The sequence below is a fragment of the Pithys albifrons genome, chromosome 6 (genome assembly GCF_047495875.1).
Source record: "Pithys albifrons albifrons isolate INPA30051 chromosome 6, PitAlb_v1, whole genome shotgun sequence".
In the NCBI taxonomy this organism is placed as follows: domain Eukaryota; kingdom Metazoa; phylum Chordata; class Aves; order Passeriformes; family Thamnophilidae; genus Pithys; species Pithys albifrons.
Window position 1 is genome coordinate 3,797,117 of NC_092463.1, and position 15,059 is coordinate 3,812,175.

Consider the following 15,059-nt stretch of genomic DNA (forward strand, 5'->3'; position numbering starts at 1 on the left):
CTGGCCCTGGAGGCGGTGCGGGAAGATGGCGGCGGGTGGGCCGGAGGGCAGCCGGGCCTGGGTATCAGTTGTACCCGTGGTCAGCTGTGTCCACGGGTCACCTGGATAGGGAACTCAGTTGGGCCCGGGGAGTCAGGAGGGCCTGGGGTCAGCTGCACAGGGGGGTCATTTGGGCCGGGGGTCACCTGGCGGTGGCCCCGGGCTCGGAGTCCTCAGCGCCCGCCGCGCCCCCGGGACAGAGCGGTGAGTCCCCAGACCTCGCCATGCCCTCCCGCCACCCTCAGAATCCCAGAATGGCTCAGGCTGGGAGGGACCACAGTAGTCCCATCGCCCTGCTCATCCCAGAGCGTGTGGCCACGGATTGTGTGCAGGTGGTTCTGGAATAGCTCCGGTGAGGGACACTCCACACGCTCAGTGTGACCTCCTGGACATCAGTTCCTGCCCTTTTCCTCTTGTCCTGTTGCTCGGTGCCACAGAGCAGCGCCTGGTCCATCTTGTGGCACCCCTTTAGATATTTATACACATTGATGAGGTCTCAGTGTCTCTTCTGGAGGCTGAACAGCTCCAGCTGCCTCAGCCTCGCCTCTGAAGAGAGATGCTCCAGTTCTTTAATACCCTCCCTCCCTGCCCTGGTCCCACTCAGGAGCTCCCTGTCCCTCCTGCACTGAGGAGCTCAGAAGATCCATGTCCACTCTGTGCTGCCTCCTGAAGAGCCAGAGATGGGTCTCCACAGGCCTCAGAGCATCACAAACATATTACTAAAGTGTTTAATTTGTTTAAGACCCTTTATTTCCGAGCCCACGCCTTGCTGGTGTAGGTTGTGCTTATCAGCGTTCTCAGCGACTGGGCAGGTCTGTGTTTGTTTATAAACGATAACGTGTGAAACCGAAATGCTGAGGGAGGAACCATCCGCTTGGTGGCACTGCAAAAATGTGGACAGGACAGTGTTGGGATGGGAAAAGTGTTGGCAAACAGGAAAGTGCTGAGCGATGGTCAGCCATGCCTTTCCAACAGCCTGAAAATGCGGGATATCCACATGGAAACACAGAAATCTATCGGGGATTTCGCACATAAACATCATTTTAATACAGCGATAAATGGATTAAAGATCATCAGAGCACAGAGCTGTTGCCTGTGGCAATGATCAGTCTTGGATCGTTGGAGAGTCAGTGGCTCTGCATGTACCAAATTGTAGCAGTGGGGGAAATGTCACCCCCTGTTCCTGTCCAGAGTGACAAAGGTTACAGCACAGGGCACAAACACTGACCAATGCTAATCCTCCAATAATTTATTTGCTATAGATAATAAATAATCAACATGGACTTTATTGAGTGCTGCCAAGTTTTCCAACAGTTTGAAAAAGATCTAATTAAGCAACAGAGCTACAGGAGCTCAGATTTGTAGACTCTGCCCACAGAGTCCAATCCAATGCAGTCCTCACTGTTTGCTGATTTTTGTTACTCCCCTTTTTCCCCAATGGCAGTGGAATTTGAGGGCATTCAGCAATCATAGAATCATAGAATGGATTGGGTTGGAAAAGACCTCCAAGATCATCAAGTCCAACCCTTGGTCCAACTCCAGTCCCTTTACCAGATCATGGCACTCAGTGCCACGGCCAAGCTCAGTTTCAAAACCTCCAGGGATGGGGAATCCAACCCCTCTCTGGGCAGCCCATTCCAATGCCTGAGCACTCTCTCTGGAAAGAATTTTTTTCTGCTCTCCAACTTCAATTTCCCCTGGCAGAGCTTGAGCCCATCGTGCCCCCTTGTCCTATTGCTGAGTGCCTGGAAGGAGAGACCAACCCCCACCTGGCCAGAACTTCCCTTATATCAGGATATAATCCAGTGATGTGAGCCAAGCTGAAACACAAGTTCTAGGGAAAAAGCAAGTTTAGGAGTGTCATCCTTCCAACCCACAGTCATTTTTCCTTACTGCATCTTCCTGCTGAAACACTTGCTTGCTCTCTGAGCATCCAGACTGGCAATTTTTTGCTCATTTCCACTGACGTGGGTGCTGATGCTGAATTTAGGAAGCTGAAGTACAGCCTGAGCTTCATCTCCTGAGCTCAAATAACAACATCAGCGATAACAGAGCCCTGTGCCCTTCAGAGCAACCCAAGAACCCTCCTTGGGTCCCTGGCAGGCTCAGAGTTTGCTGTGCAGCTCTGCAGGTGTTACCTGAGCCAGGTAAGTTACAGCCAGGATGGGTTTGCTTAACGTGCTGCACTGACACCTTCCACTGACAATATTTAGGTCACTGCACAGGTCTCGGTGTGTCTGAGCAATGCCATGATTTTTAAAGTATTGCAATGTCACTTTAAGATGAAACATTAATCAGGGGGTTTTCACCCAAATTCCTGATTGCTACTGATTTTGTTGTGTTAAGGGAAATACTGTGTTAAGAGGAATAAACATATTAGCACTTAATCGAGGTAAACAAATGATATGAATTTATAAACTCGTTATCCTGTGCAGAATTAGACATGCCTGGAAGGTTAAACCCCTCTTCTCATACAGACCTGATGACTTTATGATAATATCCTCACATTTTAGCCATCAAGGCTCTGAGAGCCAATTTGAATTTCTCTATTCCTTGGCACTATCACTGTCATTATCTGATACATTTTGTACTGAGGAGATCATTATGTGGCAATCTGCTAACTTGTTCTTTCTGCTCTTCATTCCTTCACGTGGGATATTGTTCTTTGTGAGGATAATTCTTCCCACTCTTGCACAAATGAAAATCAATATGGAAAGTGTGGGGAAACCTGTGCCCAAATTTAACCCTGCAGTAATTACATTTTCTGAATATATTTTTGGTGAAAGTTCAGGCAAGTGGAGTTACAAAGCTGTAGCCCACAGCCACTTGCATGGACTTAAAGAAATTCCTCTGTAGGCAAATTATGATGCTGCAGAGGGCACAGAGTGGCCTCCTGCCAAATTTCATTGATAACCTCTCAGTAAAGGATTGAACATCTGAGTCATGCTGGTGCTCTGGCTGCTGGCCCCACTTCTGCTCAGGCTTTTCATCTGAAGTGGTCACTAGTTTAAAAACCAGAACAAGTTCTAGGAGCAGAAAATAGAAGCGAAATTCCTGCCTTACAACAAGTAGGAATCACAGCTAAGCCTCTTGCTCTGCTCTTTGAGGTTTATTTTGTGCTGAAGCCCATTTTACCCACCAAACTCCCAGCCTGTCCCCTGGGAGGAGGGCACAGTCCAAGCAGGTAGGGAGAGATTTAGACTCTCCCCTGGTATTTCTCTACCCCCTAGACCAGAACAGGCAACAAACAACATCAAATGCAACCCCTACACCCACAGTGCTGAACAGGAATTGTTGATCCTTCTAAGAGCACCAACAGCCTCCGAACCCCCGGAATGTGTGGGCCAGGATGCCGAGCTGATGGAAACACCTACACTCTGGCTATGCAAAGCAAGTCTAATACATCCCTCCTTTGATGTTTCACTCTCCCAGGTCTCTGCTTGGCAGGTGGGAGTTTCCACTTGCCCTTGGGAAGCGTCTGACACTCTCTGGGCTATAAATAGAAGGACCAGGTACCTGACTCTGGGTATTCTATTGCACTCTGGCAGCTGATACCCAAAAGCTGGATGTTGCAGCACATTTATAAGCTCCCAGCTCTCACTAAAATGCAAACTAGCAATATTACGATGCAAAGTGCAGCTGGGAACACAGCCTGAGTGGGTTTTATCTCAGCCTATCTGCACATCCTCTGTTATTTATGGTGCATTTACACTGAATGTTCCCTGCTGCTACAGCTTTCACTCAAAAACCTGCTCTAGCACTACAGGTGAAAGCATCCTCAGCTGGCTTCTTCCTCTGAGGCCCAAAGCCACATTCTTAAGGAAATCACATTTCTTCCAAACAGACTCAACCCGTCTTGGTTTTCTTCCATGGCAAAGAGGGGAGTGGGAATTAACCCCAGAACAAATGCTGGATTCAACCATAAGCCAACCATAAGCTGAGTTGAGACCAAACTTTTTGTTGTTTCCAGGGGTTTTGGAGCAGGTTACTTTGGGGGAATTGTGCTTTTATCCCCTTGAGCAAAAGCAGATGAAGAAACTGCTTAGTGCAGTGGGATTAGATGACGTCTCAGCAGTGGGAAGGAGGTTTCTCAGTTAGGCCAAGATCGTTGCATTTTCCTTTGAAAAGAGCATCCTTTTCCCCAGTTACACAAGATTCTAGTAATATTGTTTTTAAATTTTGGCTGAAAACCTGTATGTATCTTTTCTCAGCATGTGACCCTGTTGTGGCTCCACTGCCCAGGAGCAGAACATGTATGGAAGTTGGATGGAACTGCTGGAGTTGTGTTTCATGGTTAAAACAAATACAGTCAGTAAGGAACAGCTTGATTTAGAGAGTACAACACAAAGCTGTGAGGAATATTACCGTTAATCAAGATGGAAACAATACAAGAGCTGTAAGGACTTGGTTAATCCTGTGTACTCTGACAGAGTTAAACTTCTCCAGGTCTCCGATAAGATAGGACTGGTTTTCTTTATCTATTGTTTTTTTAATGTTCAAGGCTACTGAAATGCAGAAGGACCAGATGGCCCTGTAAGCTAAACAATGTGCAAAATCTTTCTTATATTATCTCTAAATACCCCGAGGGGCTGGGAGGAGAAAGGTTGTTTAATCATTAGGAGTCACTTAGCAGCAAATGGCAGTTTTTTATCTTTATCAACTTAAAACAAAAGATTGGGGTTGTACCTTTGTGGGGCCTTTTCCTAACATGACAGGGCACATATTCCCCTTTAAGTCATCTGGTGATATCTTGCATGTCACTGTGTGACACTGAACGGTGGGGCCGTGCTAGTAAAGGGTTTTTTTTTCCATGTGCATTTGGTCCCATACCAAAATACAGAATTTTTCCCTGGAACACAGGAAGCTCCTGTGTCAGCAGCAGCTAAATCCCAGTTTTGTTCTCAGGTTTTGTCACGGTCCAGAGGAGAAGGTACTCGAGGGGTGAGGAACTGTAGGGCCTGTTTTCTGCCCTCCCCTGATCTAGTATTTGACCTTCAGCAAATTATTTTACTTTTGTCTTTGTATACAGTGGCCATAGTCAACAAGGACTCCAAAGACTTTGGGAGGTTCATCTCAGCCATCTGAGTCACCATGTCTTCTAAGGAGAGGGGAAGCCCCTTCTTGCAGGAGCTCCTTTAGGCTCAAGCCATCATCTGGTATCTCCACTTTATTCCCCTTTTCCCAATGCTTTCCCTTTGTGTTTCCTGCTTGTTCTCGATGCCTCTGGTTTTGAAGGATTTCTCCAGTGCTCGTCTCTTTTCTCCCTGCAGGCTGAGGCATCACCAGGATGGCGCAGAGAAGTGACTGAGGTGGCCCTTGCGTGACAAACCCCTGCCCGGGTCTGCACAGCTGTGTCTCCTCGGATAATCTACACCAGGAACAGCAGCTCGTGTTTTCCTCTGCCAAGGACAGATGACAGCAAAGGGTATTTAGTGACTGTTCCCGGGGAGGCACCGTTGGCAAAACAAGCCAGCAGATCTGGCACTGTGCTGGGGGGTTCCATTACCGAGGGACACTGTCAGCGACCTCCCAGCTGCTCTTCTGGAACGGACTGTGGGGAGGTGGTGGGGTCACCCTGGGAGTGTTTAAGGAAGGCCTGGATGTGGCACTTTGTGCCGTGGTCTCCTCCACACGGTGATGTTCATGGAGCCACAGGCTGGTCTGGGTGGTCTCAAGAGGTCTTTTCCAACCTAATTGCCTCTGTGATTCTTTTGGCCCTGCCGTGGGGAGCTCAGTGCATTTCAAAGCCAGAAGCTCTACCAAACGAGTGTTTTGGCCTCCTGCGGAGAACCGCGTACATTTTCAGCCCGTTTCCACCACACTAACCCCACCGTGAGCTGCCGGTGCCACTCAGTGGGCTGACAACCCACCAGTGCCACGTCGGTCGCCAAGCGCGGGCAGCGAGTCCGAACCGGGGCGCGGCGAGGGCTGGAGCCCCGGGGCACGGCAGAGGCTTGAACCCCAGGACACGGCGGGGGCTGCGGGGCACAGTGTGGACTGGGGGGCACGGCGAGTCCCGGGGCACGGCGGGAACTGGGGAGCTGGAGCTCCAGGGCACGGCGGGGACTGGGGGGCTCGAGTCCCGGGGCACGGCGGGGGCTGCAGTCCCGGGGCACGGCCAGGGCTTGAACCCCAGGACATGGCGGGGGCTGCAGTCCCGGGGCACGGCCAGGGCTTGAACCCCAGGACATGGCGGGGGCTGCGGGGCACGGTGGGGGCTGGAGCCCTGGGGCACGACGGAGACTGGGGGACTCGAGTCCCGGGGCACAGCGGGGACTGGGGGGTTGGAGTCTCGGGGCACAGAGGAGGCCCGAGGGGCGCCAGCAGCGGGGCTCGAGAGACGGCCCGAGCCGAGCCCGCGGTGCCAGGCGCGGCCGGTGCCTGGCGCGGGGGCGGCCCCGCGTCCCTCCCGCGCCCCTCCCCGCGGCCCGCCCCGCTCCGCCCCGGATTGGCGCGGCCGCCGCGGCTCCTCCCGCCGCCGCCGGGCGCAGGGGGGATCCGGCCGAGCCGAGCCGAGCTGAGCTGAGCTGAGCCGAGCCTGGCGGCTCCGCGGCGCTCCGTCCTGTGGCTCCGCTCCGGGTAGGCTGCTGCGAGCGCGGCGGTGGGAGGGAGGGAGGGAGGACGGTTGGGTGGTCGCGGGGCCCGGTTCGGTGCGGGGCAGGTGGGCGGCGAGCGGGGCCCGCCCGCGCTCCGCGGCCATGGCGGCGGTGGCGGGGCCGTCGAGGGGTCGCTGCCTGCCCGCCCTCCGGACGGGGCCGCGCCGAGAGCACCGCGCCCCGCGTTATTCCGCCCCGCGGCTCCAACGCCTCCCCGCGAGCGCCCGCACCGCCCTCCCGGCCCGGCCTTATCGCGCTGCCTGCCCTGCGCCGCTGGCAGCGCTCCCGCTTCTCTCCCGGCCCGGCGAGAGCGGTCTCGGCCCCTCCAGCCCCGCCGCGTCTCCGTGCGGGTCTCGGAGCATCCCCGGCTCCCCCTCCACCCGGGGTCCCCGTGCGGGGCTCGGAGCATCCCCTGCTCCCGCCCCGCTCCGGGTCCCCGTGCGGGGCTCGGAGCATCCCCGACTCCCCGCCCCGCTCCGGGTCCCCGTGCGGGGCTCGGAGCATCCCCGGCTCCCCGCCCCGCTCCGGGTCCCCGTGCGGGGCTCGGAGCATCCCCGGCTTCCCCCCCCGCTCCGAGTCCCCGTGCGGGGCTCGGAGCATCCCCGGCTTCCCCCGCCCCCGGGTCCCCGTGCGGGGCTCGGAGCATCCCCGGCTCCCCCCGCCCCCGGGTCCCCGTGCGGGGCTCGGAGCATCCCCTGCTCTCCTCCCGCCCCGGGTCCCCGTGCGGGGCTCGGAGCATCCCCTGCTTCCCCCCCCCGTTCCCCCCCGGGTCCCCATGCGAGGCTCGGAGCATCCCCGGCCCTCGCGGTTGCGTAACGCAACCGTCCCACGCGTGTCCGTGCGGGCAGAACCCGCCGCTGCCCGCGAGTCGCAGCCTTCCCGCCGACTTTGTGTTCAAAACGTCCCCCTTTTTCTCCTTCGCCCCAGCTCGCTCGTGTGTTTTTTTCCCCCTAGTTTTGATCTCGTGAGTTGCGTTCACTTCCTGATGGTGGTTTTTTCCCCGTGGCTCCCTCATCGATCAGCCCTTCTCAGGGAGGGGTTGTGAGCTCGGTGAACATAAACAGTGATCCAAAAAGACAGCGTTAGTCAGTATTAGATATGGTGATAACACTTGAATAATGTGCTCACGTGGGGGTGGCGTAAGAACCCAAGGAAAGGTTAAAAGTACAATTACAGTGGAAGTGATTTCTTCTCGGAATTACTTCCTCCCAGGCCTTACTCGAAACAATAAGTGTAGCTGTTAATTTCTTCAGTAAACCGAGGTTATTGACTTGTGCAATGCCGCTCCCAGTTGGAAAAGTGTCCTTGTGTCAGCCGGAGAGGTGAAGCTGAGGCTTCTCTTGCGAGGTGCTTCGTGCGACGCCCCCATCAAACCGCGTGTGTGTCTGCGCTCTGCTTTGGAATACCCGGCTGGGATGGGGCTGTAGAGATCAGACCAAGCAGCCTGGGCTCTGTAAGTACCGCCGGGGCTGCCCCTGGCCGGGACACAGCGCTGGGAATCCAGCCTTGGAGATATAACTCCCTAAAGGGAAGTTCTGGCCAGGTGGGGGTTGGTCTCTTCTCCCAGGCACTCAGCAATAGGACAAGGGGGCACGATGGGCTCAAGCTCTGCCAGGGGAAATTGAAGTTGGAGAGCAGAAAACAATTCTTTGCAGAGAGAGTGCTCAGGCATTGGAATGGGCTGCCCAGAGAGGGGGTGGATTCCCCATCCCTGGAGGTTTTTAAGGTGAGATTGGCCGTGGCACTGAGTGCCATGATCTGGTAAAGGGACTGGAGTTGGACCAAGGGTTGGGCTTGATGATCTCGGAGATCTTTTCCAACCCAGTCGATTCTGTGATTCTCTGATAGCCAGGGTGGCTGTGGAACTGGGGAACGTGCGGCGCAGACTCGTCGTAATGAATGTTTGCGTAGATCTCCGTGTTTTCTCGGATGAAAGGTTTTACATAATTGGCCATTATAATTGTCTGTCACTCCTACCGAAGAGCCAGAAAAAAAAAACAACTAAAAACCAAGCATGGAGGTGGTAGGTGGTTTTGAAAGTCCAAAGTCTAAAGCAGTAAATGCCTGTAGGTTGAGTGTTGCTGCTGCTCAGCGTGGAGACACCAAAATGACTGACTTAAAAAAAGAAATTGGTCTCGTTCTACCCTCTTTTTGCATTGGGACAAATGACATCCTGATGAGGTTTTTGCTGCTCATTCTTTGGTGTCCAGAAGAATTCCTGATGTGACTCTGCTTCCATGGGTGTTGCATTGAGTTTTTTTTTTTCCCTTTTTCCCCTTGAAATCTTTACTGGAAGCCTTTTACAGTGTTTTGATTCCTTTTTAATAAATGGCTAATCCCTTGCTGCAGGGGATGGGAGTGTTTTGAACGCAGCGTTTTTGGGTCCTTAGGGAAGGGGGGAAGGGAGAGCCTTGTCTTGCTTTCCAGCAGCCATCCCCCTTCCCCAGGCCTGGGTGAAAGAGCCTTATTGACTGATTTTGGAGGTAACTTGCCCGATTCTCCTCTCACACGCTAAAACCCATAAATTTTGCATAACTCAGGGCTTTTGAGGGTAAGAAATGGAATGTCAGGGAGCCTGGGCTTCATCAGGAGCCTGGTAACAAAGGCAGTGTCTGTTAATTGCATGGTGCTTATCGAAATCTCCCCTGCTAATGACACAGTAACATTTTAATAGGTGTGAAAAGTTGTGGGATTTGATTTAATACCACTGTCTCGAAATCATCCTGCACGCTCCCTATGACTAAGTTGTCTCTTTTATGTTTAATTGGAGAACGAGCAGAGGCTGAGGAGGAAGCTGGAGATTTTCACTTGTGCTGAATGCTCTTTAAAAATCTTCGTTTAGAGAAGGATCGTGAAGAATTGTGAGTGGCATGTCAAGTGTTGAGCTGCAACTGAATGTCTTGTAGGGTATAAAACATTTTCCTGTGTCTCTTGAATTTGGAAGCTTGTTTTGTGGTATGCTGTGGATGTTCATGACAGTGTTCACAAGGACTGGCCTGTAGTCCCCATGCCAGGAAGGGCTGTGGTTTTGGGGGTGCCAAGTTACGTTTCTGGTGGTGTGAAGTTCAGTACTGTGTGGTGGGTAACTGGCCCTGACTTCCAGGTGTCAACACTTTCATCATAATGTGTTATTTTCACTTCTCACTGCCCTGTAGCACAAGCAAACGAGCATTTTGGTGTAATTCTCACACACTGGTTGTTGTATTCCCAGCAGATATGGCATATTTTAATATTCCTGTTGCAGGTTTGGCACTTGGCTTCAGAGAAAGGAGAGCAGTTTCTCTTGTACCTGATAGTTGAGCCTGTAAGGAAAATGCAGGACTCATCCTAAGCCTATCATTAAAGATAATGGGAAACATCTCTCTTGGGCTTGTCTGCTGGGATTTTTTGACTCTTGTGGGTTATTTGGTCATCAGATCTATCACTGGACGTTCCTATACATCGAAGCTTTTGAAGGAGACCTTGGTTTAGTGAAAGTTGTTGGTTAGAGCTCCTCTTCCCAGGAAAAGGAGGGCACAGGAATGCTGCTTTGGGATGTGTGGCTGCTCTGTTTTCATTTGTACCATAGTTTGCTGGGTTTGTTTTCTAAGCTATTTTGATTCTATTAACTTACTAAACTAAATCTATTAAAGTCAGTGGGACAGACTTTTTACTGTATGAATGTTGTCCTTTTCTTGAAGTGTCCTCTTTTTCCACCCCTAAAATATGAGTCAGTATCATTGCCCCTAGTGCAGATTCTGGCTGTAATTGTGGGATTTGTTTTTGGAATTTGCATTGTAGTTGTGGAATTAGTGTTTATCCCCCAAATAACTATTCTTTTTTTTGGCTTTGTTGTGGAAGGGGAATATCTGCTGTATCATTTGCTAATCCTGCTGTTGCAGTTTCATGCCTAGAGCATAACTGGAGCTGTGTTTGCCATTGGAGACACGGGGGCTGCTTTAATCCAGCTGCTCCTGGTACCAGACACAGGGAAATTGGTGTAGGGGAAGGATGGGCTTGTCGCCTCCCATCAGGAGTACCATGACCTGGCTGCCCAGATTTGGGTGTCTGCAGCGTCACTGCAATGGCTGTCAGAGAAAGATGGATTAAATATAGCTCAGGTGTGCCTAAACACGTTGCAGTTGCTCCTCCTGTTGCAGTGCAGAGCTAATAGGAGTGTTTACATAGATTACCTTCCTACACATTGCAGGCTCAACTACCTCTTTGGGTACAAGTTGCTGCTGGGCAACCACATGACTACTTAAAGCTGTTTGGAAGGTAAAAATACTCTACAGAGGGACACGTAAATGGCTGTTAAGAAAATGTCAGCTTTAAAAAAATTAAATATTCAGAAATGGCCGACTGGTATCTTGGTGCAGAAAACAGTGTTTTATTAATTTTTTTTCTTTCCTCATGTGATTAAAAAATAATCCTACTTTAGAAGCTGCTCTGTCTGCAGTTCACAGCAAAGTGATGGTATTTAGGTAGCAGGGTGGCAGAATTCCTGCCAGTTAAAATCCTGCTGTCCTAATATGCCATTCTGTGCAGTTCTTGGGAGCCAATATCCAGTGTTCTTCTGCCTTGCAGCAAAACAACCAGTGATTAAAAATTCAGCAGATGCTGTGGTTCACTTAACTACTTGTTCTTGCATCATTCAGGTCATATCACACAATTAATGTTGCTAATGTTCAATCTAGCTTTTTTTTTTTTGTCCTAAGAATGGAAATTATCTGAACTACCATGGGATTTACAGAACTGTTTTGGCAGGAACTGGGCTATGCAAAGTGAGTTATTCAGGACTGTTTTCGCCCTTCCATAACTTGGATAAAAATCTTGAGTTCAGAAATATTATTTGTTCGTGCCAGACAAGGCTTTAATTTCTGCAGCTTTTCTGACTTTAAAAATTAAAGTGTTTTCTTTTGATTGCTTTGAGATAAATGAGACTCCCTAGTTGAGAAGGAAGAGGGGGGAGAGCAGGATAGGTGTAAGTGCTTTCTTTCTTACTTAAACTCACTGTTTGATTTGGCCACAGAAGTATTTTTGTAAAAGAATTCTCATTTTGTTGCGGGCAGAGTTTCTGCTGCTTTCAGTCCATTGACTTTTAACTTGCACAGTTTTGGTTAATGGCATTCAATCCAGCGTGTCACTTACTTGACTTTTAAATTAAACTTTGCTTTCCCCTCCCTGTGTTCCTTTAATTATGTAACTTTTGGCTTCTTTTTGTAGCACACCGAAATTCCAGAAATCTTTTCTGGGCTACCTGAAAGTGATATTCGTGTAGCAAAACTTGGTGGTTGTTTTTACTTTTAAGACAAACTAAATTCAGCCTGTGAAACGCTGGCGGAGTGTTTTGGTCAAGGTTTGAGATTGAGCCATTGCTGAGGGGAAGGTTGTGCCCTTTTTTAAGTGTGAAGTGTTAAATCAGTCACAGGAATGGAAAGGGTGAATTTATATCCCAGTAGATGATACACAATCTATGATGGATGTGCCTGTGAGCCAAGTTTTGGAGCAGCAGTGGGCAAACCCAGGAGACTTTCTGTTTACAGGTGTTGTTTCAACTTGCAGTTTGGGTGATCTGTCGATTAGCACATCAAGAGGATGTATTTGTAGTCAGGCTGACATTTTTCTTGGGAAAAACCTGTTTGGACTATTAACTCTAAATGTACTTTGAGGGAACGTGTCTCAACCAAATTGTCAGCGATCAGTTTGAGAAAGAAAGTCATAAATATGTAAACCCTCCCCCCCAGCCTCTCCAGTGTCCTCTCCAGAATGATGGAAAAGAAGGATCCAGACTGCCTTGTGCATATTCCTGCTCCCCTGAGCTGTGTATCCAACAAGCTGCACTTCCACTATTGATATTCAGGATAATATGTTTTAATCTCCAATTGGAAAAAAGGAGCTTCACACAAAGCTAATTCCATCTGCTGGAAAAAGAGGAGCGAGGCTTCATCACTTATTTGGGACCTGCTTTTTGCTGTGCTAATTACTATGGATGAACTTTGGAAATTTGCATAATTTTTTGGCAAACCCAAGCGGCAGCCATTTAATTTAGAATTTTATTAACTTGAAACATCCCCAGCAACTCCTAAGCTGCTTCTGATTCATTCTGTGTTTTTGGTGTTTTGCAGAGTTTGGTTTAAAAGCTTCAGTAACTTCATTTTTCTCCTTGCAATGACTTTATTTAAGTAACAGCAACTCGCAGCCATTTCCAGTAACTTCCAACCTGCAGTCTGATGCAAAGTTGCTTTTGTCATTCAAATAAAAGTGTTGAAGTAAATTCTTATAAAAAACCCTAAACCAGTAAAACTAAAAGGTAGATTTTTTTTTTGCTCTTCTGCAGCGTGAGAAGAGCACTGGAAATATTTTAACTGTAAATGCATTTCCAAAAGTAACCTTGGGGAAACTGGGGCATGTCAAGTCTGGTCCTATTTCTGCTAAAAGCTCATCTCACGATGTGAATTGTTAAGCTCCAAAGAGTTTGGATGTAAATTCATCATTGCAGGTAGCTACTAACTGTTCTTTCTTGGTGAAAAGCTGGGGGTTTGACACATTTTCAGCTTCCCAAGGTGTCTGGTCACGCCTTTTCCACTTGGTTTGCTTTTGGTTTTGTGACCTTCACCTTTCACTGGTTTTGCTGGTTGGCAGTCAGTATAATCTGTAAAATATTGAAGCTGTTGGAATTTTATAGTAAAAAATGCTGTCTGCTTTATTGGAGTGCTGTTTTTTGGAGTCAGCTGTTACGTGCTGGTTTTCTTTTGGGTGCAATAGACTGGATTAATTCTAAAATCTGAACTATTCCTGCCCACTTTCTGTCTCAGTACCATCAGAAACCTCCAGTGTTGCTCTGTGCAGTTGCAATCCTGAGGCTTTGTCCCTCTTTCCTCCGCCCTCTGATTCTGTTGATCACTTAAAAATGCAGTTTTTTCCTGAGGATGAACGAGGTTATATTGCCAGACTCTAATTCCTCTCTAATTGGCAGAGAGCCAAGCATAGAATCTTCCTCATAAGTCACTCCAGAGATTTCTTCGTATGTGCTGTTATTTTCTTTGCATGCTAACATCAGTGAAAATATTTCTTCTGTTCCTTTTCCTCCCCCCAAGTCTAGACCAGGCCTAATTATGCTCATGTGTGTGTGTGTAGGCTTGGCTGTTGCCACACTCAAGCCCAAAGAGTAATTTGGAGTCCTTGGGGCAGTTTAAGACCAACATTTCTTGCAGCATCAAAGGCAGCAGCTGTCCCTCTGCATCTGGGTAGGTGAAATAATTTTCTGGTGCATCTAAACTTCAAAGTCTAACTCATGGCTTTGCCTGTGGTCTGGTTTTCTGCAGTGTGGCACACTGGAGGCTGTTTTAAAAAAGTTTGGACCTTCAGTTTGAGCAGGACTTGGGTATCAGTGGCTGATGTTGAATCGGGGTCTGTGGTCACTGATTCTTGTGCTTCCAGAGCCATCCCAGTTCTCTTTTGGTTTATAAAGCTCTTTATTGAGGTCTTTAATCACAGAATCATAGAATCAGTTGGGTTGGAAAAGACCTCTGAGATCATCAAGTCCAACCCTTGGTCCAACTGCAGTCCCTTTACCAGATCATGGCACTCAGTGCCACGGCCAAGCTCACCTTAAAAACCTCCAGGGATGGGGAATCCACCCCCTCTCTGGGCAGCCCATTCCAATGCCTGAGCACTCTCTGCAAAGAATTTGTTTCTGCTCTCCCACTTCAATTTCCCCTGGCAGAGCTTGAGCCCATCGTGCCCCCTTGTCCTATTGCTGAGTGCCTGGGAGAAGAGACCAACCCCCACCTGGCCAGAACTTCCCTTCAGGAACCCTTTGCCCTTGCATTGGACATCCTGATGTTTTTGTCCTCAGAGGTTTGTCCTTCCTTCCATCCTGACTCCTGAGGTGGAGAGAAGCTCCCTGTAAAAATACATACAAGGAATGGTGGCTGGAGACAAGTGTCAGGGATTTAGTAAGGGAATTCTCAAGAAATCCCTTAAAGACAGCCTGTCCCTTGGAAATGGGTTTGTACACCACAATTTAACCATCAGGGCACCAGAACTTGCCATCAGCTGTGGGCCAGACTGTTGGTTCTTTGCATTTTTTCATCTAATTTCCTCTCTAAAGGAGGATGACACTCTACCATTGTTTTTTTTTAATGAGGTGACTTTATCTTAATAAACACATGAATGAAGTGATGCAGAGAGTGCTTCCTTATGAATCTGAAATCTGAGTAAATCTGCTGCTGCTCCTGAAACTGGGGCTGGGGGAGGATTACTGATGGCACTGAATCCATCTCCCTTGGTGCTGAGGAAAAAAAATCCCTGTGTTTCTCTTAAAATTCTCATAGATTTTTTTAAATGCAGTGGGGCTGCAGATGTAGCCATATTGAAATGTAAAATTTTTGAATTGTTTTGCAGCAGAAGCAGTTGGAGATGTGGCTTTGGTAGAAGATT

At 49.2% G+C, this 15,059-nt stretch overlaps 2 protein-coding genes and 1 long non-coding RNA gene across 6 annotated transcripts in view; all 3 read left to right on the top strand.

The window, feature by feature from the left end:
* The first annotated feature begins 8 nt into the window (after nucleotides 1–8).
* On the top strand, nucleotides 9–5,723 carry LOC139673584 (uncharacterized). 3 transcript variants are annotated; one of them, XR_011698145.1, is made up of 4 exons: nucleotides 9–243; nucleotides 2,030–2,186; nucleotides 5,069–5,195; nucleotides 5,310–5,723. It is a non-coding gene; the product is annotated as an uncharacterized lncRNA (long non-coding RNA). The 3 variants fall into 3 exon arrangements; XR_011698143.1 differs by lacking the exon at nucleotides 2,030–2,186; XR_011698144.1 differs by lacking the exon at nucleotides 9–243 and having other exon boundaries at nucleotides 1,703–2,186.
* Nucleotides 5,724–6,503: 780 nt separating this feature from the next.
* The window catches only part of FBXO34 (F-box protein 34), a 42,312-nt gene continuing 33,756 nt past the window's right edge, over nucleotides 6,504–15,059 (top strand). For both annotated transcript variants that reach the window (XM_071557249.1, XM_071557251.1), the window contains exon 1: nucleotides 6,504–6,618. The gene's annotated coding sequence lies outside the window, so the exon portion shown is untranslated. The remainder of the gene's footprint in view (nucleotides 6,619–15,059) is intronic.
* On the top strand, nucleotides 6,738–7,451 carry LOC139673046 (proline-rich protein 2-like). Its single transcript, XM_071557966.1, has one exon. The coding sequence runs from the start codon at nucleotides 6,738–6,740 to the stop codon at nucleotides 7,449–7,451; it is 714 nt and encodes a 237-aa protein (XP_071414067.1).